This window comes from Rhinatrema bivittatum, chromosome 14 (assembly GCF_901001135.1).
Source record: "Rhinatrema bivittatum chromosome 14, aRhiBiv1.1, whole genome shotgun sequence".
NCBI classification, from domain to species: Eukaryota; Metazoa; Chordata; class Amphibia; order Gymnophiona; family Rhinatrematidae; genus Rhinatrema; species Rhinatrema bivittatum.
In genome coordinates, this window is record NC_042628.1 from 7,916,295 (window position 1) to 7,944,222 (window position 27,928).

The 27,928-nt window shown below is 45.0% G+C and overlaps 1 protein-coding gene across 4 annotated transcripts; it reads left to right on the forward strand.

Moving 5' to 3' along the window:
• The first annotated feature begins 894 nt into the window (after positions 1–894).
• DHRS7B (dehydrogenase/reductase 7B) lies at positions 895–27,850 on the forward strand. 4 transcript variants are annotated; one of them, XM_029576672.1, is made up of 7 exons: positions 895–1,065; positions 13,390–13,565; positions 17,951–18,066; positions 19,774–19,984; positions 21,067–21,159; positions 22,629–22,781; positions 23,706–27,850. In XM_029576672.1, the coding sequence occupies exons 1-7, from the start codon at positions 1,037–1,039 to the stop codon at positions 23,909–23,911; spliced, it is 984 nt and encodes a 327-aa protein (XP_029432532.1). In that variant the 5' UTR covers positions 895–1,036; the 3' UTR covers positions 23,912–27,850. The 4 variants fall into 4 exon arrangements, with proteins under 4 accessions (XP_029432532.1, XP_029432534.1, XP_029432533.1 ...); XM_029576674.1 differs by lacking the exon at positions 895–1,065 and adding an exon at positions 4,175–4,304; XM_029576673.1 differs by lacking the exon at positions 895–1,065 and adding an exon at positions 7,145–7,220.
• Positions 27,851–27,928: the final 78 nt, after the last annotated feature.

A 27,928-nucleotide genomic window follows, 5' to 3' on the forward strand; every position in this document is an offset into this window, starting at 1 on the left:
CCTCATGAAAAAGGGACCAGGGTCTCACCCAGGTAAACTCAGGACAAACTGCCCAGAATGCATCCAAAGTCTCTTTACAAAAGCTGGAGGCCGATCCCAACAGGCAAGGGGGGGGGGGGGGGCGCACTGCACAGAGCTCATCAAAAACTCTCAACACCGGCTCTTTACTCTCCAGAAGCCAACTGAAAATGACCCCACTGCTCCTACTCCTAGCCCCGGCCCAGGAAGAGAACCAGCCATCCCAAACAGCCTCAGCAGCGAATGGTCGGTCCCTACCAGGGCCATCTTACGAGGCCTTTCTCGCGGGAAGGCTCTCAGCAGGCCACGGCTCCATCACATTCCCACCGCATCCGATTCTGCTCCTTCCGGGGCTAGCAAAGATGGCCGACGCTCGCCAGGCGCTCGATCACCATAGCAACCGAGAAGCTAATTCTGAGGACGTTGCGCCTTTGACCTTGTGACGTCATTTCCAGAAAGTCCTCCGCCACCCGGAAGCGGCGGACAACAATATTTATTTAAAAAAAAAAAAAACAAAACCCGCTGAGATGCGGCTTCGCATTTTTACCTCAAAACTACGGGATTTAGTTTGTGCAGATCGCCTCTCTATCCGATGCAGTTCCAAAGCCTTTAGGCCCGGATCCGAAACTATCAATGGGTCCCAAGTTGGAAGAAATTTAAAGAAGGACGCGTCGTTAGGCGGCTGCACACGTGACCAGCAATGCCCCTAGTTAAATGGCCGTTTGCACAGATTTGGCTGATCTTCCGCTTAGAAACGTGGATGAAGCCATTGGGCTTGCAAATCACATCCCAGCTGAGTTCAAAGCCGATGTAATTCCACCCACGTTTTCCAGTTTATAGTGCTTGGTTTATTTTTATTCCTTGGAGCTGTCACCAGACCAGGGACGTTCTCCCGCCGGCATTTCTGATTGGCTGCTTCGGGAACGGCACATCCTACCAGCTGCCACGGGGGCGGAGTGTAGGGTCAGGAAGTGGCTGCGGATTGGTGGCAGCGCGGCTGTTTCCGGTTGCGAGGCGGATGGGCGCCATGCTGTCAGAGAGGGCCAGGTGAGTGAATGCGCTTAGCTGGGGATCTCGGTCTGGGCCCTGGGGTCCCTCTCTTTCAGTGCCGCGGGAACAAGGCGAATTGCTATGGGAGTTCCGCTCTCCCCCCCCCCCCCCCCTAAACTTGCCATCTAATGAGCGCCGTTCCCATTTTTTTCCTTTACAAATATTTCAAACTTCTCTGTGCGAGACTTCAAAATTTGGAGCTTTAACTGAATCCTTAGTTGTAACTGTTGGATAGTAAAAGACTGTTAAGCACTCATCCTCCCTTTAGAGGAAATTAAGATATGTTTTTGAGCAAGGATGGTTTTTATTAATCTCAGTAGTATTTATAATAATGATCCTTTTGACTATCCTGTATATAATATGAAAAGGAGCATCGAAAAGAATGTAGGAAGAAAGGCAGATCAGGATTCTTAGGACGTTTGAGCAATATAGAAAATGATATATATACATGGCAGACAGACCAAAACGTACAACATAGTAGTAACGCCAGAAAAAGACCAAAACGGTCCGTCTAGTCTGCCCAGCAAGCCTCCCAAGCTAGTAACTGCCGCTCTGTGCAGGTTACTCCCTGAAAGGTGCTGTTTGGGGGCTGGTAAGGCAGTGAGGCAACTTGTAAAGAAGAGATACACATCTGTGGTAGTGCTCAGATGAAAAAAGATTGAGGAGGCTCATGAGGCAACGTCCAAGTGGGAATTCCCACAGATGCTCAGTAAAAGCTCACCGCGTGGATGATTTTTCACAGGTGGTATATAAAGTTTAATAAATACTAGCTATGAGAGAGGTCCATTCAGTGCTGCTGGATGATGTCACCCAGTTGTTATGGCTAATTCAGCCCTGCTTATTGATGGAAAAAGGCAGTTTATAAATCCAGTAAATAAATTTAAATGTTATGGCAGTACCAACACTTTTTTCTATGGACCCAAAATGTGGGTTATGCATAATCAAGATGTTAGCCGAATTCAGACAGCCAGAAATTATTTTTTAAGATTTACTAAAGGATGTAATAGGTGAGGTAGGATTAGGAATGATGATATAAGGAAAGAAGTAAATACTCATTCTGTGAGTGAGAAATTCAGATATTGCAAAGAATCATGGACTGGACAAGTAGAAAGAATAGAACAAACTCCAAAATTACACCAATAGAAGCGAGCGCCTCAAAATCAATATCAAAACACACACAATAGGGGTGCAAATAAAAAATGTGTTTTTGAGAAAGAATGGAACATGCAGGATTCCCGACAGCGCTTCATTGTCCACCTACAGGAAAAAGAGATCCAAGCGGACCTAGCAAAAAATGAACCGACGGTGATCTATAGGTGAAGCCTGGGATAGATGATGATGACTTCTTTAGATAAATAAGGATTATACCCAGAACCCAATCTTTTCCTTTTGGTTCATTGAAACCTTTTTCCATTCTTTGTGTAGTAAACTCACAACCATCACAGCTAAAGATGTGTTCAATTGATTTGTGATAGTCTGGTTTTGTGATCATACTAACTTTGTAACAAAAACCATCTAATAGATTGTAAGCTCCATGGAGCAGCAACAGTTTGTGTATCTATACAACACTAATATCTATAGTCTGCTACAGAAGTTAGTAGGCTGTCTGTTTATCTAATAGGCATAGATTCTTTTAAATGTGGAGTTGTTTTTTTTCCCAAAATCTTACGAAACGTTCCAGTATAAATGGTTTTTGTTAATAAATATGGAATCCTGTTTTACAAAAGTGCATGCCTAATTGTGCTATAGTATTTACCTGCATAGTAATTTTAATTCAGATCAACCTATATAATCTACAGACTAGATGCAAAGGATGTGTGCTTGATGTGATACATACTGTTTCTGTGACTACCCGTTCCTGATTATTTATATTGACTGTATTCAGCTGGAGATGTATGTTGGGTATTCTGTACTTTTTAAATGTTTAAGTACTTTGAAAACACATGTGATGTTTTAAAGGGTAGTATTTTCATGCTGTTCTTTGAACAGATCTTTTTCTGCCTCTGCATTTCTGAGACTCGGCTCAATAATAAAGTTGCTCGCTTGATGCCAAATGTTTTGTAACCACTGATACTCAGGTTATCATGGCTGGTAGCCCTATCTTCTAGCCAGATGGCACAGGATGCACATGGCAATCTCTGCAGAGGAGGAGGACACTTTACGAGATAGACTTAATACAAAAACACGCTACCCCTTTGGCTGTTCAGATATGTGCTTCATTCCTGACTCTGGTTCCTAGGGCTGTCTTGGAGTGCCCTCAACGTAAAGAGAATCCCTAGATAACATGTGCCATACTGGGTCAGACCAAGGGTCCATCAAGCCCAGCATCCTTTCTCCCAACAGTGGTCAATTCAAGTCACAAGTACCCAAACGTTAAATAGCTCTCCTGCTACTAATGCCGGCAACAAGCAATGGCTAAACCCTATTGGTTAAGAATATAAGACTTGCCATACTGGGTCAGATCAAAGGTCCATCAAGCCCAGTATTCTCTTTCCAACATGGCCAAGCCAGGTCACGAGTACCTGGCAGGATCCCAAGGGGTAGATAGATTCCAAGCTGCTTATCCCAGGGATAAGCAGTGGATTTCTGCAATTCTCCCTTCTGGTTTTTTTAAACAGCTGCACTAGTAGCTTTCACCACATCCTCTGTCAGCGAATTCCAGAGCTTAATTTTTTAAAATGTATTACCCAGTAACTTCATTGTGTCCCCCCCTGGTCTTTGTACTTTTCAAAAGAGTAAACAAATGATTAACGTTTACTCCTTCCATTCTACTCATTATTTTATAGACCTCTATCATATCTCCCCTCAGCCGACTCTTGTCCAAGCTGAAGAGTCCTAACCTCTTTAGTCTTTCCTCATAATCAAAATGTCTTCATCAATAGAGAGCTTTAATAAGGCACTCGGGGAACATAAACATGATTGATCAGTTTAGGTCGTCATTACACTAAGATAAAATTTGCAAGTTCAGACATGTTGAAACAGACTATAAAACGGGTATTATATATCCATGGCAAAGAGAAAAGAAATATGTACAATCAGTGAAAAGAGTAGTATTTTCCAGTTCTTCAGAAGGTGAAGTTAAATCTTCACCCTCACCCTTTTTTAGAACACAATCCAGGACAATCGGGATCCTGATGTCCGAATCAGGGCAGATTCTGAGGGAGGCACCAACCACCTTGGCTCCGACCGAATACCAGATCACAAATGCGACAGAATCAATAGGGTGAACTTCTCTGGTAAGTGTCTAACTAAAAACCAGGAAGCAATTCTAAATAAAGGCCTGTCCTTTGTGCCAACATGTCGTCATGACCCATTTCTTTGTCGTACAAATTTATTCAGATTTTTCAGTCTTCTACAAATTAGTTTTTTTCATCTATATCCTACGGAAGTGTTGGACATTTCACTGGTTCAACCCAGATCAGCCTGGCTACCAGCTGGTCCAATCCTGGGGGACAATGCAATCTCTTGTGGATCTTGAAGGGTATATTTGGCTTCTTTTTTTTTTTTATAAAAAAAAATTTTTGTTCCCTTCATGTGAGAAATCCAAATTGCGCTGCACCATCTGTTTCCATTTCAATCATCTGAATGATTTCAGTGGTAGGATTACTGTCAAGGCAAACATAATATGTGGGGCCATTTAATTGTGTTCAATTTCTACTCTATAGTCACTTTTCAAATTCTCCCTTTGCCTTCCTTATCAGTGCTTTGCATCTGACTTGCCGGTGCTTATGCTGTTTCCTTTTTTCTTTGCTTGGATCCCTTTCCATTTCTTGAAAGATGTTCTTTTCAATGTAGCCTCTTTCACCTCACCTTTTAACCATGCTGGTAGTCGTTTAGCCTTCCTTCCAGCTTTTCTAATGTGTGGAATACATCTGGTCTGGGCTTCCAAGATGGTGTGTTTTAAACAATGTCCATGCCTGAGCTAAACTCCTAATCTTTGCAGTTGTTCCTTTCAGTTTTTCCTAAACATTTTTCCTCATTTTAGCATAGTTGCCTTTTTGAAAGTTTAAATGCTGTCGCAGTAGATTTCTTTTTTGCGCTCCCTCCAGTTATTAAGTCAGATTTGATGATGATGTGATCACTCTTGCCAAGTGGCTCCACTAAGCACTGGGTCTAAAATGGTTTCCCCTCTTATTGGTTCTTTACCTGCTGCTCCATGAAGCAGTCATTTATTTCATCTAGGAACTTTACTTCTCCAGACTGTCCTGATGTAACATTCACCCAGTCAGTACTGGAGTAATTGAAGTCACCCATTATTACCCATTATCAACCTTCAAAAAAAGACTAAAGACCTGGATATTCTTACAAGCCTTCCCGGACGCCAACATAGTCAACTAATCTCCAACTACACCTTGGTTATCCATTCTATTGTTTTACATATGTAATTTAATAACCTATCCTTTCTCTTCCTTCTCATCCAAGTTCTTATCACCCTGTTATATGTAACTGCCTTTTCAGCACCTTTGTTATAGTTATGTTTTCTATGCACCCCTGTTTTATGTGAACCAGCATGATGTGACTGCTGTCTCGAATGCCGGTATATAAAAATTTGAAATAAATAAAATAAATAAATAAATTACTGTGCTGCTGATTTGATTAGCTTTCTTAAATTTTTTTTTTTTTTTAGCATTTCATTGTCTGTTAGTTCATTCTGACCAGGTGGACGGTAATACATCCCCCTATTATTTTATTCTCTTTTCCATCTGGAATTTTTATCGATAAAGATTCAACATTGCATTTTGTTTCCTGCAGAACTTTTATCCTGTTTTGACTCAATACTCTCTTTAACATATAGTGCCACTCCTCCACCGATTTGATCCATCCTATCATTTCAATATAATTTGTACCCCGGTATCACAGAGTCCCATTGGTAATCCTCCTTCTACCAGGTTACTGAGATACCAGTTATATCTTCCTCTTCATCCAGTGCTATACACGGCACGCTCCCATCTTATTTTTTAGGCTTCTAACATTTGTATAGAGACATTTCAAAGTATGTCTTCTGTATTAACAATCTGCTCTTCAATTTAAAGGAATAGTTTGGAATCTTTCTGCACTTTACTTAAAGTCACCTGGTCCACCTTAGCATTTATTGCAGATTAATAGCAGTTTATGGACTTCTCTTCCAGGAACTTATCCAAACCTTTTTTAAACCCAGCCTCATTAGCTGCCTTAACTACATCCTCTGGCAACGAATTCCAGAGCTTAATTGTGCATTGAGTGAAAAAGAATGTTCTCTGATTTGTTTTAAATGTGCTACTTGCTAACTTCATGGAGTGTCCCCTAGTCCTTTTATTATCCTAAAGAGTAAATAACCGATTCACATTTACCTGTTTAAGACCTCTATCATATCTCTCCCCCCCCCCCCCCCCCCAGCTGTGTCTTCTCCAAGCTGAACAGCCCTAACCTCTTCAGTCTTTCCTCATAGGGAAGCCATTCCATCCCCTTTATCATTTTGGTTGCCCTTCTCTGTATCTTCTCCAGTGCAGCTATATCTTTTATGAGTTGCGGTTAACAAACTGCACACAGTATTCACGGTGCGGACTCACAATGGAGTGATACAGAGGCATTATGACATTTCACCATTTTATTTGCCATATCCTTCCTAATCATTCCTAACATTCTCTTTGGATGTGTCACAGCTGCATTTCAAACAAAGATTGTGAGTAGAAGGCAGAAGTTTGGCTATTTCCTGCCAATAAATTTTGTCTTCTCGAAATAGACTTGGTGATCCCCTTTTAAATGAACAACCAATCGGGCGACTGTTGGCTGTAGAATTAAGTGTTTGAAGGTCCTGGCTGCAGCTGAGACTGTACAGAACATGCTCTGACTTCTCGGAGTAGATTGTGCTATACCAAGGGCTCGTCCTTGGGTGACAGAGAGAGAAGGCTTAAAAAGAAAGTTATCTTTACTTGGAGACTTCTTCTATATCCTCTTCACGGTTTTTATAAATTGGGAAACTGAAATTATCCCCACCTCCCTCATGTTTCAAACGTTATCCGAGGCTGGGGGAGGGAGGGGCAAGGGTCTATCAGAAATGTAAGCTAGCTTGGCACGCCGCCATGCCTCGGTTTAAATTGGTTTTGTCCTTGTGTGGAGCAGAGGGAGACAGGGAGCAGGAGCTAATGCTGGAAGGAGAGCTGCTCGCAAAGGTGGGAGATTGTACTAAAGGAGCTCCAGAGATCCCTTCCTGTGCGTCTTTCCTTCTACCATTTGGCCACAGGAATGGGAAAACTTATTTTTCTGTTTTGTTCTTGTTCCTAAGGCAGCTCTGTCTCTGAAAATGGGTTCCCAGTTGCTTGCATTGTCATTTAGAGAGCAGTATGGGTCTGAGCAGAGGCAGTAGTTATTCAGAGGAGAGGGAAATGGGGGGGGGGGGGCAGGCAGGAGCTTGCGGGCAGATGACTTATTTTACCTGCTAAACCAGCTCTGATGTGCTTAGTACCTTCCAGTACTTTATCCTTTTGCATTCAGGTCAGGCTGAGTGGTGCATGCTAGAAGGTCTTTAGTGCATCGAAATCCTTATAGGAGCTAAAGCTTTTAAGCTTACATCTCCCTGTTCTGGGAGAGGAAGGACAGAAGAGTAAAAACGTTTGTAATGCATCTGGAAAAGTTTATCATAGGCGTGCTTTTTCCATGTCTGCAAGGCAGAGGGAATGCAGTGAATGAATTGCTTGGAAATGGAGATTTTTTTTTTTTAAGTCACTTGCAGACTGCTAGAAGTGTCCATTAGAGCTAAGGCGTTAAACATTGTGCCTGGGTTTATGACAGAAATCCTGATGAATCGTACCCGATAGCCCTCCGTTTTCTCGCAAAGGGCTTTTGCTACTTAGTAGTTTTGGAGCCTGTGCTGTTCTAAGAAAACTGTTTTATTGATTTTCCAAGGATTGTGATTTTTCTGGTACATATAGTGAAAATATAGGGGAATACACAGTTTTTTAAGTTGGTTTTTTCTTGCTATTTTGAAATCTTTGGCACTGTAATTTCTTTAGTTCTCTATTTTGTTAGAAGCTTAACAGTAAGCTGTGACCATGCATGTAACTCTATATGGTGCTTTGCCAGACTGACTGTAAACTGATAGAAAGGAAACATAGAAACGACAGCAGAAAAGGACAAAACGGTCCATCCAGTCTGCCCAGCAAGCTTATGGTAGTATCTGCCGCGCCATACAGGTCACCCCCATACTTATCGCTTTCCCAGATCATAAACGTCAGGGTCCTTTATGGCTGCTGTGTGAATCCAATTCCCCTTTTCCTCTTTTCCCCCTGCCGTTGAAGCAGAGAACAATGATAGAGTTGCAACACTATAAAAGGCCTATTGGTTAAGGGTAGTAACCGCCATACCAGCAAGTTACCCCCATGCACTCTTTTCCTCATGTCCATCCTCGAGCCTTTAGGGATCCACAGTGTTTATCCCATGCCCCTTTGAATTCTTTCACTGTTTTTGTCTTCACCTCCTCCAGGAGGGCAGTCCAGGCATCCACCTCCCTCTCTGTGAAGAAATATTTCCTGACGTTGGTTCTGAGTGGTCCTCCCTAGAGTTTCATGGCGTGACCCCTAGTTTTACTGATTTCTTTCCAATGGAAAAGGTTTGTCAATTGTGCATCATTAAAATCTTTCAAATATTTGAAAGTCTGTATCCTATCTCCCCTGCACCTCTTCTTCTCCAGGGTATACATATTTAGGTCCCTCAACTTCTCCTCAAAAGTCATTTGATGAAGACCCCCCCCCACCATTTTGGTTTCCCTTCTCTGGACCGCCTCCATCCTGTCTCTTTCCCTTTTGAGATAAGGTCTCCAGAATTGATCGCAGTATTGCAGGTGAGGCCACACCAAGGACCTATACAAGGGGATTATCACTTTTTTCTTACTGGTTATTCCTCTCTCAATGCAGCCCAGCATTCTTCTGGCTTTAGCTATCGTCTTGTCACATTGCTTCACTGTCTTCAGATTGCTAGACACTGTCACCCCAAGGTCCCTCTCTTCACTCCCCATTACTGCACCCCAGATGCATGACTCTGCACTTCTTGGCATTGAATCCCAGCTGCCATATCTTTGACCACCGTTCAAGCTTCCTTAAATCACGTCTCATTCTCTCTACTCCTTCCGGCGTGTCCACTCTGTTGCAGATCTTAATCTCATCCGCAAATAGACAAACTTTAACTTCTATCCCTTCTGCAATGTCACTCACAAAGATATTGAACAGAACCGGTCCCAACACCAATCCCTGTGGTAGTCCTTAACACTGCTCTCTCTTCAGAGTAGGTTCCATTTACCATCACACGCTGTCTTCTATCCGTCAACCAGTTAGTTATCCTGGCCACCACCTTGGCACTCATTCCCAAGCTTCTCATCTTATTCATAAGCCTCCTATGCAGGACCGTATCAAAAACTTTGCTGAAATCGAAGTAGATCACCTCGAGCGCTCTTCCACAATCCAATTCTTTAGTCACCCAATTAAAAAATAAATCAATCATTTATCTTACCGGACCTTCCCCTTGTGATTCCATACTGTTTCAGATTGAACAACCCACTGGATTGTAGATAGTTCACTATCCTTTCCTTCAGCAGAGTCTCCATTAATTTTCCCACCACCGAGGAGAGGCTAACCGGCCTGTAGTTTCCAGCCTCCTCTCTGCTCCCACTCTTGTGAAGCAGGACCACCACCACTCTTCTGTAATCTCTCGGCAACACTCCCATTTCCAGGGATCTATTCAACAGGTCACACAGAGGACCTTCCCAGCACATCTCTGAGCTCCCTCAGTATGCTGGGATGAACCTCATCAGGCCCCATGGCCTTGTCTACTTTGTTTTCCTAGCTCTTCCCATACATTCTCTTCTGTAAATGGAGTTTAATCTATGCCATCTCCATCTACGATCTTGTCAGCCAGCAACAGTCCTTCTCCAGGGTCTTCTTTAGCGAACACCGAATTTAAGTGTTTGTTTAATATTTCTGCCATTTCTTCATCTCTCTCTCTACACATTGATCTGTCAACTTTCAATTTCACTAAACCACTTCCGGCCTCCCTTCTTTCTCTGATTCATCTGAAAACTGTTTTATCTCCTCTCTTTACCTCTTTGGCAATCCTTTCCTCCACTTGATTTTTGCTTTCCTGATTTCTTTCTTCATCTCCTTCAGTTTCATCAGATATTCTGCCCCGTGTTCCTCTTTTTGGGATCCTTTATACTCTTGAGTGCTGTTCTTTTTGCCTTAATGTTTTCAGCCACCTCCTTTGAGAACCAGATCGGGTTGTTTTTCCTCTTGCTCTTCTTTACTTTCCTAACATAGATTTGTTGCCTTTGTAATAGCTCCTTTCAGTTTGGCCACTGTTGTTCCAACTCACCCATTGTCTCCCAGGCTTCCAGTTCTCCAGGTACCACCCCATTTTGACAAAATCTGTATTTGTGAAATTCAAAATGTGGATCTTTGTGTGACCTCTCTGTATCCTATTTGAAATATCGAACCATACCGTCTTATCAACACTGGTGCTCAGGTGAGCCGCTACCTGAACATCAGAGACATTATCACCATTAGTAAGCACTAGAGCGAGGATCACATCCTCTCTCGTGGGTTCCATTACCATTTGTTTGAGCAGAGCTCCTTGAAGTGCATCCACTATCTATCTCTCTACTTTTTGTAGATTCTGCAGAAGGGATTCTCCAATCCACATCTGGCAGATTCAAATCAACGAGCAACACTTTTTTCCCTTCTTTTCCACCTTTTGGGATGTCTTCAATCAGATCTCTATCCAGTTCTTCCATTTGAGTTGGAGGCTTGTAGAGCACATGGGAAGCCCCATCTTCTCTTTTTAGGACAGCCCATGATGTTTCTTCTCTGCCCCACGTCCCGTTCAGTTCAGTTGCTTGTATATTGTTTTTGACATTAAGTGCTGCTCCTCCCCCTTTTCCTTCCTTAAGAAGTCATAGCGCCATTGCAGCAGGTGCTCAATACGAGCATCAGTTTTCATCCCACGTCTTTTTTCTGCTATTCACTTCAGCAACCTCAGCAAAATGTAAGGCTTTACCTCCAAGACTAGAGCAAACTTTGTCACGTTGAAAAGTGCAGTGGGTGCCCAGTGCATTTCTGTATCGGGGGTATTAGCCAATGCCCTCATCTACATGCAATCGCCACTTGCTGGGCGCTATTGGGTTTGTGTTTGGACGCGCTAACTCCTTACTGCATCTGGCACTAGTCTAGTGCGTCCAAGATCCACGTCTGACTGCGCATAAACCCCTGCGCCAGGCTGGCTGCACTTATTGCATCGCTCCCTTCCATTTATTTTTTAAACACATGACCCATCTATGGCCAAGTTCCAAAGCAAAGAAGGTCAAACAGCATTGTCTGAATTATCAAGAAGGCTGCTAGCCTCGTAAACACGTTGCTAGCAGTCATTGTGTATGGGTTTGACCATTGCTTGGTTTTGGTAGTAAATATTCCTGCACTTGCTGGGCAGAGTGGATGGACCATCTGCTCCTTTTCTGCTGTCATTACTCTGTTACTATGCATGATATCCCTGCAACAAATTGGATCTTCTTTGGTATCTACCGGGAACTTCATAATGACCCAGACTGGCCACTGTTGGAGATGCTCCGCTGGGTCGAGGGACCCTGGTCTGAGCCCGCGCCAGCCTGGCACCTCTTACCTTCCTGTGCTTATCTTGCTGCTTTACTTGGGATTCCATCTCTTGACTATTTCTGCAAATTCATTTCATATCTGTTGATTGTAGATCTTCTGAAAGCCCGAATCGCTGTGGGGACGCCAGGACAGGTTTAGGAAGCCCTATCATAACCTCTGCCCAAAAGAGAGATTTTCTTGGTATACCGTGCATGCAACGCCCTGGATTTATATCCAGGTAGATTAATTTGTCAAACGGGTTAGAAGTCATGAAGTGCTGATCGCTGATTTTAAAGATAAACTCATTGGTTGACACAAACATTTTATATATAACTGAACTTAAGAGATTTCATACTAAGTGCCCGATTCATGGGAAATTAGCTTAGTGAATCAGGCCCTTTGGTACTGAAGTGCGTTATTGTAGTACATTTAACGGGCCGTTCACTAGAGCACGTAAAGCCTTCAGTAAATACCACGTTAAAAGCCGTCTTGCCACAGCCGGTGTGTTACATGCTATAACATTACCAGCCCATCATAGAGCAAAGGAACTGCTTCCTGCCCTGCTCGCTCTGAAGATGACGTTGGTGCCAGCTCACTTCATGCTCTGCTTTGTCCTGCCCGTGTGATGTGCAGAGGAGCGCATCGGGTCGGCCACTGCAAGCAGGGGAGTGGGGAGTGCAGATCCGACTGTCCCCAAGACCCTTTCTTTGCCATTATGTGGGGGAGGGGGGGTCCATGAGGTTCCTTGGGTAGGAAGAAAGCTCATCAGGTTGTCATGGGACCTTTATTCACTGGGGAAGGGGATCGAGCCACGGATAGCTGTTTACATACACTGAGGGTTGCTGCAAATCATGTGGCTTAATGCAGTTTGCTTTAATCCATTTTAATATTAATGAGCTACTTTGCATGCAGTGCAGCTTATTAAAATGTATTTACGTGCCTGGTAACACACGCCTGTCCGTTAACCATTAATGCACAGCCCATGTTTTAATAAGTAGGCCCTAAATGTGTTACATCTTTTTTTTTTTTTTTTGTCTAAACGCTCCCTTTATTTAAAGTATTTATTTTCTACTTGTTTAAACAATGCGGATGACAACTCTTGATATAATATACAAATGTACACACAAAACAAGATCATCTCGGACAATCTATGATTACAATTGAACTGACCCTCAGACCCTATGAATTTCTAGGAAAAGCTTTAGGAACAAAAAACCTTTGACCTTTTTTCCTAAATAATTTAAAATCTTGTAGCAATCTGATCTCATGTGGTCTAGCATTCCAGAAGGAAGGTCCAGTGATTGACAATGCACCCTTATGAGTCTCTTGTAGATGGGCCAGGTACCGCCAATAAATTTAAATTTGCAGAACGCCATACTTGCAATGCCTTTAAAAAGTCTCTAAAAGGCTACTTAGGAGCTTGCTCTAGCATCGATTTACAGACGGTGAGCACAAAGTCAGGCCCGTTCAGGTGGGCTCTGCGTTTACTCGTGATGGGACGAGTGAGAACCAAGTGCACTCCAGTGCCAGCAGAGAGCTTCTGCAAGACAGGTGCATGGCCCACCACGCTGGGCATGGGATGGCGCTTTATTACCATTCATGCTCCAAAGTGAAGATGCTTTTGCTTTTTAAGGGCTGTGGAGGACATCGGGAGGAGAAATGGATGTGTTAGGCTGGAACTGATAGAAAATATTTTCTGTCTGTCTAGGAGGCAGATTTATAAAGGGAAGCTCATGGATATTACTTCGCTCGCCATTGTACCCCTTCTGCTTGGCAGCCTGGGGCTCTTTGCCCTCTACCGGTTGCTGCAGAGGCTGCGGACCAGAGCCTACCTCCAGGATGCAGTGGTGGTGATAACGGGCGCCTCATCTGGACTGGGGAAAGGTGAGTGGTGAGAGACTGTGCGGGGCAGACAGGCGGAGGAAAGGCCCAGTGCAGACCATTCTGACTGCATCGCGTGAGGAGAAAACCCTACAGGCTTGGGGCAGGAAGACTGAACATGAAATTAGATTTTTTTTTTTTGTAGACTATAACACTTGTTTTTAAAGAACAAACATCGTTGTCCTTTTTATAAGGTGTCACAACCTCCAGGGACTCCCAGAGTTGACACAGCAGCTACAATTCGGCATGCGAGACACCAGAAACAAAGGTGTCATTGAAGCTGGAGGCTCGGGCTGTGTCGTGTATCTGCCTCGGCATCGATCAAGTTTTTTTTCCTTTTATACTGGGTGGTTTGGGGCCTATATAAAGGGACATTTTGCAGTGCTTACAGCTTGTTAGATGGAGACTCTTTTGTCTGTTGTGTTTGATGAAAGCTGAGGTCTGAATGATTTATCAGTTGTGAGGCCGCCTGGCATCTTATTTTTTACCTCTTTGATGGGCTTTTTTTTTTTTTTTGCATTTAATACAAATTATCTATACATTACCAGATAGGTAAGCACAGCCATCTTTAAAAAAAAACCCCAACTTCACTTACTGCTTATACTTTTCAAGTAAGTGCAGGTGCCCGCCCTCCAGAAGCCACTGGACTTGCCTTGTTAGACACCTTCCCGTTACAGTCGCCATTATCTTGCTTGCCCTGTTCTGTGCGAGGTCCGCAGACACAAGATTTGGCGCACGCTGGACCCTTTGTCCCTTACTGCCCATGAGCCTCCAGCAGTCTGCGGCTGGCACTTTGAACCTGAAAAGCCCGACCCTGGCTGTGTCATTTCGGAAGAGCCAAGACCTTTGTGTACCAAAACGTGGCGTGGATGTAAGCAACCAAGCGTGCGGTTCAGCGACTTTGCCAGGAACGGTGCTAACCAACCCAGGAGGGCCTGTGTGAGCAGCTTAGTTATTCTCTTGGACTGCCTTCCTCCTTCAGTGACGTCGTCATTGACTGACTGAGGGCCAGAAGCTCTTTGGCATCTAAACCAAGTTGAAATTGGAACAAGACAAATGCTAGAAGGGGTGTAGAGTTTCATTTGACTTTGGAAGGGAGCCAAAAGAGTGAATGGACTCTCGCTTGCAACAGAATCCGTTAAAAATCAGAGGAGAGAGCCACCAGTGCCAGTTCCGAGCATTTCCTTTCGTGTTTTCTACTTCCTTTTCGTGTTGCTACAAGAGAATAACGAGTAACCCAGGCTAACCTTTTATTTTTCTGAGAAAAAAAAAAACCCCTTCCTTTTTTGGCTCTGCAGTGCAAGACTGGATCTGTCCTCCCAGGGCTATTTTTACACAGTGTCGCTGGCAACCTCCTGGCTTTAGTGTCCCCGCTTGGAGAGATTTCTGACTAGGACTATGAAGTAGGCCATATATTTTTTAAGCTTCCTGGGAGCGATGTATCCTGCGGAGCTGCAAGCTCATTTCTATGCTCCCTGCGGTTTCACTTTGAATATTTGCCCGGTGCGTACATCACAGGCCGAAAAGCACAGGCAGGAATTTCAAAATGAAATTGCTGAACATACTTTCCTCCCATGACCTAACTGAACCTCCCCTCCCCCAGGGAGAAGTAGACACATTGTGAAATGATACCCCGACCATTTTCAGTACGTAAATTACACACCAGCCTAAATCATGTTATTAGAGAAATAAAATTCAATACAAAATCCAGAACGGGATCAGGAAAAAGCAACTGCTAGTCAGCAAAGAAGAGGAGAGCAGGAAATGAAATAACACCAAGAAAATATCCAAAAACGTGGGCACAAGCCAATTAAGATCCAACAAGCTTCTGATATGAAATAAAGCACCAGTCGGCCAATTAAAAGAGAGAGACACATTTTCAAGGCCCCTCCATGGACACTGAACCTGTGTGACTGAGAGCATTTCAGGGAAGCCCATGTCCAGCAATTCAGTCGGCACCGTAATACGTCCCTTTAAGCTTGGAAGGGTCTCTCCACGAGAAGTCACAGCAGCCTAGAAGTCCGAGAAATGAAGTAGGCTTTTGGCAGGGACAGCCAGTTGCAAAATACGATTAGAGGCAGCAGATAAAGCTTTGGCCGATGAGAACAGAGCTGGGAGAGTGAAAACGGTCTTGCAGGTGGATTAAAAGTCACTAATGCTTGGATGCCTAGGGCAGCAGTGCCATGGAAGGGGCTGGCTTCGTGCTTTTACAGGGATCTTCTTTTTGGTTCATACATAGGACTGGGGGTGTTAAACTCTGCACAAAATGCCCTTCCCTGGAGACGGTGCTCAAGCAGCCACTGACCCCCACAGATCTGGCAGCTGTGAACTGGTATCCAGAGAGGACTTCGGCCACCGCGCTACAATCCAGAATTACTATAGCATGGCAGACGAGCGAGAAGTAAAGAATGGGCCAGAGAGATCCAACCTGGAGAAGTCAGTGAGGGGCACATTTGCTTGTCAATTCTGTCACTTGGATTTAGCCAGGGGAGCCTTACACCAGGGAGAACCAGATAGCCCGAAATACGGCTAGAAAGTGTTGTCACTGTGCAAGGACTGAGACCCCCCTCCCCCCAAGAGCTGCGACTGCTACTTGCACAGCATCCCCAGCTCTGGCCGGAAGTACAGAACCTGAGTCGGAGGTCTCTGTGCATTGCAGTGCGCAGCCCTCACTGGGCCAGCCCAGATTCTTTGGGTCCGTTTGAACTGGTGTGTGTGTGTGTGTGTGTGTGCGCGCTTTGTGTGGCATGAATTGCCTGTGCTGGACATTGAATTGTAAGTGGCATGGGACTGAGGGTGGGAGGGGCAGAAGCAGAGGATTATCTGATGTTTATAACATAAGCATCTAGGAGAGAGGCACGATGTCGCTAGAAATGAGACTCTGAGCCCAGAGAAACCAAGCCGAGGCTGTTCAGTCTCTGCTTTGTCATTACACACACTCACACTCACACTCACACACACTCACACTCACACTATATAAGGAGAGCAGAAGGACAGCTCTGAGGAGCGCATAGCGAAAGGGAAAATTGATTCAAGATGAAAGAGACTGAAACAATGTAAGATGCAAAGCAAGTTTCCTTCTGTTTGAAAGTTGGCTTTAATGGGTGTCTTTTGGACTTCTTAGCCTCCTTTCTAGTGTGGAAGGCCTGTGACCTTTGGCTGTTTGTCAGCATCGGTTTGGGGGCAGCGAGAGGGAATTGTTTTTCTCTCCTGCTATAATGCACTTGAGTTCAGGCAGCTATTGTTGGGAGAATGACAGCAGGAAAATAATGTTTTGGCGGGTATAAAAGGGGGCTTTCTTTCAACGGCGTGGGGGGAGAGGAGGGAAGAATGGGTCAGAGTTAGAATAACAATGCCTCCTCCAGACCTGAAATTCCCAGCCAGCAGGAGGTTAAGGGGGCAGCGCATTTCCCCCCTTCTGTTTCTTAAAAGCGGATCGGCGGCACAGAGTTACTGGCAACCCATACGGGGGCTTTAGAAGCAGTGGCCTGCTGGCCCACAAGGGGGGTCACTGAGAGAGGTGGGGTAACCACCCCAGCATTTTCTGGGGCTTCGTAAGATAGCAGATCACATACGTTTTCATAAACAGGCTTTTTGCTGAGGTTAAATCCTTGAGATTATATTTTAAGTTTGTGTACGCTGTGCAGAAAGCATGACTTGTGCTGATAAAGTGTATGCATAGAACATGAATTAGGTGCGTAAGTTGTGCTCCTAAAAGTTGTGTGCATAAAATGTGTGCTCAAAAGTTGGGCGTAGAAAACCCGAATAAACCCTGTTTGGGGCTGAACCTGGGGTTCATGCATCATAGACTAACAGGAGCCCCAGAAACTTTACTGACCAGCGTTAAGAAAACTTGAGTTAACCCTTTGCACTTCTCTGTCTTGAAGAGTAATAGCTAATGCCTTGAATAAAATGGAATTTGCATGGAGGAGCGATAATCCGCGTGCATGTTTATACTCGGGTTTGGGTGCAGAACCTCTTGATGCGTTGGACAAAAATGTGCGGAGAAACACGCGCTGACGTGGGCTCAGCCTCGTGCACCTCAGTGCATCAGGACCCCCGGGGCCCACTCTGGACTCTGCCTTGCCGTACCTGTAATGAACAGCAGGGGGCCTGTCGCTCCTCTGGCAGCCAGAGGGAAGCTGCTCTTGTGGGGGGACGGCCTGGGGCCTGCTTCCAGATGAGTCATTGCCCTCTGCTCTGGTTTTAAGATGCACTGCTCTATTTGCACTTCTTTGCAGACTTCGTGTACTTATTTCCCATGAGAAAATGTCATTTCCACAGCTGCCTCAGGCATTAACGGCACTAAAAGAATAAAAGATTTCAGGGGGAAAGCAGGCAGCAGCGCGAGAGAATTAAATTCCTTTTCTTCTGCATTCTCTCCTCAGAATGTGCTAAGGTTTTCCATGCTTCTGGATGCCGGCTGGTGCTGTGTGGCCGAGACGAGGAGAGACTGCAGGAGCTGGTGCGGGAGCTCACCAGCACTGCCAAGAAAAGCGCTAAGGTGAGGCTGTGTTAGATCTCCTGCTGCTGACGGGGGGGATGAGCGAGAGGACAGCCAGGGCCGCCACCCTGGGAAGTTGCACTGTTTCTGGCAAGCAGAGAATCTGGCCCCCTGCCTAACTGATTGTTGGAAAGGAAACAAGTTTGGAATTTCTCCATGGATTTCTTTTTGTTTTAATGTAATCTCATTTTAAACCACTTTTTTCTGTAGTGCAGTCAAGGTAAGGTACAGATATCATGAGAGCGATTATGGCTCACCTGTACACAGCCAGGATTGTGGGGGCCGAGAGATCCTGCCTCCACAGCGCTCCTGAACGCCAGGTTGCTTGCATGGTTTTGTACTTTCTGCTGGGCCTCGCCTAATGTGTTTTAGCTGGGCCTTTCCTGTTCACTCGCTCGTCTTTTTGAAACACCAGCAGATCTTGACACTGTGACCTGAGGAGAGGGTTTGTGAGAAGCACTTTATGGTGGGTTGTTGGTGCTGGGAACAACAGTGCTCCACTCTCATAGAAACTATGAATTAATAATCTTATAGCCATGAAATTAGCTCTTCCTAATTACTATTCTTAATACCATAGTTGCTTCTTCTTTTTCTTTCTTTTAGTTTTGTAACGTAGCAGCCAATTAATTACTATCCTAGTTCATCAAAAAAAATATTTATTTTTTTTATGTTATTGATCATGTTATTAATTGTATTTTTATTCAAACTTTGTTTAGATGTTCACTTTACTTTATTTTATATTCTATTTAGTTTATTTTATTTCAGTTTTATTTTTAGATATTCTTGATTATAAGTACATTGTTGTAAACCATTTTGATCGATATTTGTATTGGTAAACGGTATATAAATACGTTAAAATAAAAAAAAAAAATACATGACAGGACCTGAAGGACTAGTAAGAAGAGAGGAACCTGCTTAAGACCCCTTGCAGCCGAAAGAGAGAAATATTCCATCCTGTAGTACATCAGCTTTTGATAATTGGTCAGCAAACTCCAGCTCCTCAGGCTCTGTGTACTGCTTGCTGGTGACTGGCAGTCTAAAGGGGTTATTTCAAATCTCATGGTTTTACCTGTTTTAGAAGAAAAGGAAATCTCTTGACATTCTGGTTAGATAAGGAGTTTCCACACTTGGAGATCTTGTCTATCTTGGCCATAAACGTAGCTTGGATCACAAGAGACCAACAATCAGCTGTGACGAGCACCATTCAATGGGACTGCTTAGGAGAAGGAGGCTGTCCTGTCAGCGATGAACCCTGCCCTTTTCCCAGCGGCCTGGCAGTCGTCCAGAAACCTTCCTTGGGGTTTAGACCATTAAACTAGCAATGTGGGAGTCTGCTGGTGCCAGATCCCAGGGCCAGCCAGTGATGTCCCTTTCCTGTAAGCATGCCCTTTGCTGCCTGACCCAGAAGACTCGGCAGAACAGGAATGAAAAAGTTTTATAAATACAGAGAGTGGAGACCCCCCGGAGGCTGAGTGCCAGCACTGAGAACGATTTTCCATTTATGAGACCTGCTGGGAGGGATCCTGTGCGTTGCTAATGTTTCTGATTCACAGCTCCTCGGGTTGCTGTCGGGTGGGAAGCACATACATGGGAGCCCGGATGCCCTGTAGATTAGAAAGGACTTCCAGCACGTCAGCTTCTCTTTGCTTCTGTTCTGTGCTCTGCACTACCTTTTTCTCTTAACATTTTACCTTGGTCTGATTGCAGACACACAAACCTCATACCATGACGTTTGACCTCTCCGACACCGAAGCTGTGCTGAGTGCTGCAGAAGAGATGCTGAAGTGGGTCGGGCATGTGGACATCCTGATCAACAATGCCGGGATTAGCTATCGAGGCACAATATTGGACACCGAGCTGGATGTAGATAAAATATTGATGGAAACCAACTACTTTGGTCCTGTAGCTTTAACAAAAGGTAGATACCGTGCACACGAGTGCCCGGGTTTGGGGGGAGTACCTGTTGCAAGGTGGTTGGAGGATGGTTCTGGAGCAGCAGCACGTCCCACAGCTTATTTTTCCAGGAGACGTACTGAACGCTGTGGGTGTTTCCTTCCCTCCATCTCTGCAGCTGAGAACATCGCCTCTTGCCTGTGGGTACATATTTTTCTCTGTTTAACCACTTTTCCTTGTCCGTTCTTCTGTCAGTTCCTCCCTCAGTAAAATGCGGCTGGGTGCATGATCAGATTGTGATCCAGCTGACGTGACTAGGAAGTAACTCACTCACGGGCCGATACAGTACAGTCCGGAGCGCACTGTTAACGCGCCATTGGATGCGCGTTTTCCCTTACCCCTTATTCAGTAAGGGGCCGAAAACGCGCGTCCAACCCGCTTAACCTAACAGTGCCCTCAGCATGTTGAAGGCCCTATTAGGTATTTGTGCAGCCAAGCCGCACATTTTGCTTTCAGAAATTAGCGCCTACCCAAAGGTAGGCGCTAATTTCTTCGGGCACCGGGAAAGTGCACAGAAAAGCAGTAAAAACTGCTTTTCTGTGCACCCTCCGACTTAATATCGTGGCGATATTAAATCGGAGGTCCCAAAGGGTAAAAAAGAAAAAAAAAAAATTAAGTCTGCCCGCGTCGAAAAAAGAAAAAAAAAAAATTTGAAGTCGGCCCGTGTCGCAAACTGGATGCTCAGTTTTGCCGGCGTCCGGTTACTGAGTCCATGGCTGTCAGCGGGCACGAGAACCGACGCCAGCAAAATTGAGTGTCTGCTGTCAAACCCGCTGACAGCCGCCGCTCTGGGCCAAAAGGAAGCGCTAGGGACGCGCTAGTATCCCTAGCGACTCCTTTTGCCTGTTTTTCTACCGCCGGGCCTCGTTTAAATACAGAATCGCGTGCACATTTGAGTGGCCTGTGTGTGCGCCGGGAGACTGGGCATTCGCCCGCTCTCCCGTGGACTTTACTGAATCGGCCCGTCTGCCAGGCGATTCTGGGTTGCCCTATGCTTGATTATTTGCCTCTGCTGTTCTGAATGTCTCTCGTTTGTCATCTCGTTAGCTCTTCTGCCTTCCATGATCAAGAGGAAAAGTGGCCACATCGTGGTGATCAGCAGCGTGCAGGGCAGGATAAGCATTCCTTTCAGATCTGCGTGTAAGTACATCTCATCCTGTATACAATGAAGGGCGGGGACATTTCTAACATGCCTGCCTTGGTGCACAGTCCCCCCGGCCTTTGCATCCAAAGGGGAGATTTTTTTGTGCTGGAAAAGTGCTGCATGGATTTGAAAACGTGATCTGCGCTTGCTTTTCCTCCTCCAACTTAATCGTGACCTCAGGATTGCCACGGCTGAAAATGGGCACCTCGCGGAACGCCGCCCGCCCTTTCAGCTGGGTTAAAGGTGAGCGATTTTTTTTCCCCGAGAGCCCTTCCCCCCCCCCCCCCCCCCCCCCCCCCGGGTTAATCGATTTTCAGAATTGTCCTCTCGAATTTTCATGCATAGAGGGAATGGCAGCAGCCTGCTCCGAGGTGCACGGAAGGGGAGCCGGAGACATCAGCATATTTCTTTAAAAATCCTCAGCTTCAGCGCTGCGACGTTTCTAAACTGTCATCCCTTGTGCAGCTTACGATCTTTGTTTCGACTTGAAAGTGCTGGAGGGCCTCATGGCGTGGCTGTGAGGTGATGCCGCAGGCCTCGGCACTTTCTTCCTCAGACAAAAAAAATGTAATGCCTTAAACTGTCTCTGCTTTTTACAGCTAAATTCCGGGTTTTCGGCCTTGGTACTGGAACTGATCCCCCATTTTAACATTGTTTTTATGGGATAGTCTGTTTTGACTTGAAATGTTTTCACGTTAGATGCGGTTTTCAGGAACCAATAGTATCTTAAGTCTGAGGATCTCCTGTAGATCAATCTGGAAAGAGGGAGGACAACTGTTTAACAAAAGGTTGTTTTCCATGTAACATTTCTACCACAGAAAACTGCTCCCAGCAGGCTACAGTCCCTTTTATTTGGCCCTGCAGACGAATTATCCAAAGAGGGTGTTGGGTATCAGCTTTCCAGACCCTGGATGTCGCTGTGTATCTTCCGGGTTTTCCTCAGGACACCCCCCTCCCATGATAAACCTGCTGGTCTACCTTCCTTTTCCCCCTGAGCTGATAGGGTGCACGAGTTTTGTTTCTCCTACCTAAGGTCTTGTAGTGCTGCAAAGGAAGTCCTCTGTCGTTTCAACACAGCACGGCCAAAACCCTGTGTGAGATGAGATGTCTTACGCCCTAAGAATTATCCCTGAACTTCTGGGGTGGAAGCAGAACGTCTTGAAAGGAAGCCCCCTGAACTGCAAGCAAAAAGTTTTTTTTTGTTTTTTTTTTAGCTGGAAAAAGGAAAGGAATTTTGGTGTCCGTTGGCCTCCAAATAGATTCTGGTCCCTCAGTAAGAAAGGACACCCCCCCCCCCCCCCAGTGAATTCAGAGTGCTAATAGTATAGTAATAATAATTCCGTCATGATGGCGAACCCGAATGACGGTGTACACAACATGCTAAATAAATAAAAGTAATATGCACCTGCTCGCCGGGCGTTCTGCCGGGCTCTGATTCCTGCTATTTGTGTGTGTCTGTTGGCAGATGCAGCATCCAAGCATGCTACCCAAGCATTTTTCGACTGTCTGCGGGCTGAGGTGCAGCAGTATGAGATCGATGTGACCGTGGTTAGTCCTGGCTACATACAGACCAACCTCTCTCTCAATGCCGTCACGGCGAATGGGTCTCGATACGGAGGTGAGGGCGCACATTGTTCTGCTTAGGAATCATTTGGGCGTTTTAACAGCCTGGTTGGAGCAGTGATTGACCACCGATTCCCTGCATTGATGAGAGAAAGAGTCAGGTGTGTGGTGGGTTTGTGGCTGTGCAAGTAGCTCCAGAGGCTGGATTGAAAAAAAAAAAAAAATTCTCCTTCCGAAGAGGTAATCAGGCAGGCCAAAGCAAATATTATTAAATATCTAGCAGCAACTGATAGCAAATAAGTGAAGAGTTACTGGGGAGAGCTGCTCCAGAGGCACAGCTCCCATTGTTTGTTCATGCACTGTCTGAAAAGTTGTTTTGCACTAAAGTTTCATGGAAGCTTTAGTAGTGAAATACATTAAGATTTGATTTTTTTTTTTTTTTTGGAAAACACAATCATGTTTGTGTTTTGTTTTTTTTTTAATTTACTGTCATAGGTGGAGACTTCACATGCTGCTTCCTAATCAATTAGTCTACCCTAAATTAATTAATAATTAAATCTTAGTCACGGAGAGGCTGATAATCAAAAATAACTAGGCTCCTAAGTTAGGGCTGAAAATCAGTCTATGCTTCTAAATTTATCTCTCAACACTAACTCTGCCCCTGTAGATGCCCACTGCTTAAGGTCCTAAATTTAGAAGTCTAGTGAAACTAGGAGCCTAAATGTAGGCACTCAGCCCTAGGAAATTTTCAGATGGGCCAATTTAGGATCCTAACTCCCAACGTTGGGAGCCTGTACCCGTTGGCTATGCCTTAGCCTTCTGGACTCTGGGCAGTCTTGTAATATTGCCAGCCTGGTTCTTCATTCTAGATTGCGAACTTTCTCATAGTGGAAAATATCAAAGACCGGCATTCACAACTGGGGAGGGATTAATGTTGTTAAGTAGTGGTTTCACCATGTTTCACTTTTTTTTAATTTAGTTATGGACAAGAACACAGCAGAAGGAAGAGCTGCCGAAGATGTGGCCAAGGTTGTTCTTACTGCAGTGGGTGAAAAGAAGAAGGAGGTACTAATAGCCGGGTTATTGCCAACACTGGCTGTGTACCTGCGGACTTTAGTTCCCAAGGTGTTCTTCACCCTCATGGCAGCCAGAGCTAAAAAGGAGAGAAAAATCAAGGACTCCTAACACGTGTGATTTTACAGTTCTTCGAGCAGAATATAAGCAGAGAAGGAAAAAGCACCATTGGCTCTCAGTAGGACTCGTGGACTCTCCCTCCCCTGCCCTCCCCCATGCATCATCATCATCATCATGACTCTGTATAACCAGCTCTGCGTGTGCCATTCTGTACAGCCTCGGTTCTGCAGCATGGGCCAGTCCTCTGGCTTCATGTTGCATGTCTTTTGCCACTGAGCCACTGTCAAATCTTTCCAGATTCACACTTTACCAGTCCTGAGGTTTAGAAGTAGGATTAAGGCACACAGGAAAGACGGCTGGAAACGGGGATCCTTTAATATGATCCGCACAGCCTGGTACACCCCTGAGCCAAGAGTGGAGGACAAAATGTATATTGTGATTAAGTGTCTTGATTTTGGGAGGGATGACCACTAGCTGTTACTTGCAACATAAACTGTGACTGTTTGTTGGAAGATTTGTTGTAAGTAGATGTTGACCATTTGTCTGGTGAAGAATATTTAATGTGGGTGGGAAAGGCTTGACATTTCAGTAGTTTTTCAGGCGTGGAAAGCTGCTGCTTCTTTTCAAGGTTTCTGCTTTAGATGAGCTTGCTCCATCCTCTGCAGTTGGCAGGAGTCATGAAGGTTGCAAAATGTGCTGATAACGCCATCTATAGAGGCAGGAACAGAATGCTGAAGCGGCTCCTTTGAAACTGGGATGGCCAGAACCGGCCCTGTGGAGCCACAGGCAAGGCAGGTGTATGGGATGTTCAACATGAATATGCAAGAGACGCAGATATAATCTCATGCATATCCACTGTGGATTTGCTGAAGAACAGGCCCGTCTGTGGTTCTTCAGGATTGATTACCACTGCTCTGGAACATAGTAACAGAGTCGATGATAGCAAAAAAAAAAAAAAAGACTGCTTGCCCCCTCGTTCTGCCCGTCCGTGCTGCTAACGATGTATTCCAACTGCAGCCCTAGAAAGTGGAGCGCTGGTAGGGCACCTCCTCGTATTTCAGTCGTTTTAACTTTCTCTCTGGTTCTACAACATCCTGGTTCCATAAGCATAAAAGTTTCCACTCTTAACCCAACACTTATGCCCCTAGTCTAATCACCAACCTCTGTAATAGTTATTTTTATTCAAATTTGATATTTTTTTTGCCTATTATTCAGTGAACCTCTAGGCAAATCACAGAATAAAATAGTGCATCACCAAAATAATCTCCCAAAAATGAGGCCGTTAAATTCCCAGGCCCTTGTTGGGTGTCACTTGGCCACCACCAGCTCTCGATTTCTCTGCAGTTGTCACCAGGTTACCCCATGGCCTTCAGCATCACTAGGTGATGCTTATTTTGTCTGTCCTCTGGTTTCTCCTTAACACCTCTTCCCTTGCTTCTGCCCTTGAAGAGGGGTAGCTTGCAATACTGCAACCTCCCAGCTTAGTCCTGTCCCATCTGCCACACGTTCAGTGTGCCTTCCTCTCTCCAGCTTCCTCCCCGTGAAACATTTGAATGTTGCTTTCATAGCTCCCTGCCCTTTCCTGCAGCGAGCCTCTCTTTGTAGGGTCTTCTGAACCCCTTGCACCCTCTCGATGTCCTTTCAAAGGTGCAGCCTGAGGAACTGAACGCAGCACTCAAGGTGGGGATCTCACACTAGGGACTTGTACAAGGCCGAGACTGCCGCCTTTTCCCTGCTGATGAGACCTCTGCTTACGCATCCGAGCACACATTATTAAATTGACTGGCTGCTTTCAGATTATTTTAAATGATTGCTCCTAGATCTCTTTTCTTTGTTTGTTTTCCTATTTCCAGTTCTTGTCCTTCTTAATGATAAGCAGCTTGTGGACTTTTGTGCCATAGATCCTAGCGCAACACCCTGGCATTCTCCAGTGGTCACTTTTCTGCTGAGTGGACTCAGTTGGCCAGTTTTTCTCGCAGTTTGCAGCTGTCTGTCCTGTTCCCACACTGCCCAGCTCGTTTCCTATGCAGAATTGTGTCAAACTGCTTACTGATGTCACAGGCCACTTCTGCCACCTCATTACTGAACTCAGTCAGGTCCTTTGTGAATCCCTGCTGTCTGGTGTCCTGTAATCTGTGTTTTTCAGGGTGTTTCATTAAAAAAAAAAAAAAAAAATGCGTGTTTGCATAGTTTTTACTCCTCAGTGAAGTTAAGATTATCAGTTTTGTAGTTGCTCGCCTCCCCTTGTTCCCACTTTTGTGTCGTGGGACCATATCCCCTCCCCTCCATGCTAAAAGGTAAGTTGAACAGACCTGTACGGGTCCCTCAATACTTTTTCTGAGCCCTTTCAGTATCCTGCAGTGACCCCCATCAAGCCCTCCAAGTGAATTATCCTTTGTAAATGGCTTTCGCTATGGTCTCATTTATTTAATGCCTTTGCCTGCTTCAGGTCCACATCTTCCTCTTCTCAATCCCCAGCCATAAGCTCCTATACACAGAAAAGGACACATCCCAGCTGCCAGCCACCGCAAGTGACCACCTGCAAGATCTCGCCTTTTCTCTTTCTTCCTGGTACTTTGCCGGCTTGAGTAGCCAAGCATGCACGACCTCCAGCACCCACCTTTCCGATGTCTGTCTGTCTGTCTGCCCCTGGTCTTCCATTATCTTCCCTCTGTGGTTTTTCACATAGGATTTAGCCTCCAGGTGGGCCGTTGCTCACCTAACCGTCCTCCCAGCCTCCCTTTGTTTTTCCTGATCATTCTGCCGCTTCTCCATCTGTATGTTGTTTGTTTTGTTTTTAAAAATGCCAGTTTCATTGCTCTTCCTGTTTCTGCTCCAGCCTGAGAGATGCATTTTGGTCTCTTTCTCCTATTAATCTGCCTTACAGAGAGATTAGCTGACTTAATGCTCTCTACTTATCACTAAAGCACCCACTACAAATCACCAAATACTTTCCCAGCCTGTACTGCAGAGCAAATTTAGTGGGATTCAGGGCTGGCGTTCAGATGCTAGCACACCAGCCGGGAAGCTTGGCTTTGGCCTGGATGTTTCGTGTCCTAGGCAGTTGCCTATCCTGAACTATAACATCCCTGCTGGGATGTTATAGTTCAGGTGGGAAAACTGTGTGTCCTTAACTACATTATCCGTTGACTTTTTAAACTGTTCTCTTGCTCTGGCTTGCACTGTTTGTCTATTGCATGTGTAGCAGGGGGGTCATGTGGATGGCATTTTATGACCACTGATGCCCAGCACTAAGGCTCTGCAGCCTCACCTGTTTTGTGGGGTTTTTTTGTTTGTTTCACTTTTACTATGCACTAAAAACAAAATAAAAAAACCTTGCTGCACCTCCCTATGCAGCAACTTGGAAACCTCTCTGAGTCCTATGTACTGTCAACTAATACGCCAGCCTTACTGATCTATTAAAGGAGCAGAGGGCCTTGTGGGTTTCCTGCCTGTAACCAGTCTTTATCACATGCTGCAGTTTGTGAGTTTTAAGGTGTTATGTGGTTGGGCTTAATGGAAGAGCTACTTTCTCCTCCTGAATGATTTTTAGTTAATATTAAAAAGTGATGTCAACATCCAGTATCGCTCTAGTGCAGAGCAACGTGGGCCTCACTGATCAATTTGACCTTGCCTGAAAGACTACAGTGAGGATGCAATTGAGTCAGATTCTAATTACATAACGTGATCTTGGATTTTTCCCTATTCTTTTGGCCTTATATAAAGTACACTCTTTACTGGGTCTGATAATGTTTATATGCTTCTCTTTCTCTTCATTTTGCTTACAGGGAGCACTTGCAATTTCTTGTGCACATTCAATACCGCTGTCAGTTACCCCATAACATGCTACCCCCTCTTTATAAACCAACCCGAATGTAGCCTGCTGTAAAATGTTCTAGTCCATTATTGTGCGGCAGTTTCGCAAGGCTTGCTACAAGCCTAATCTTCCAAACAATGACTTGACTGTTATCCAGCTTTGTGTAATGCTTTGGAGAATGGAGGGACCCCTACCTACCCTTAGCTTGGAAGCACACAGCAGATTCATTCCTGACTCTCTCCTAATGTGCA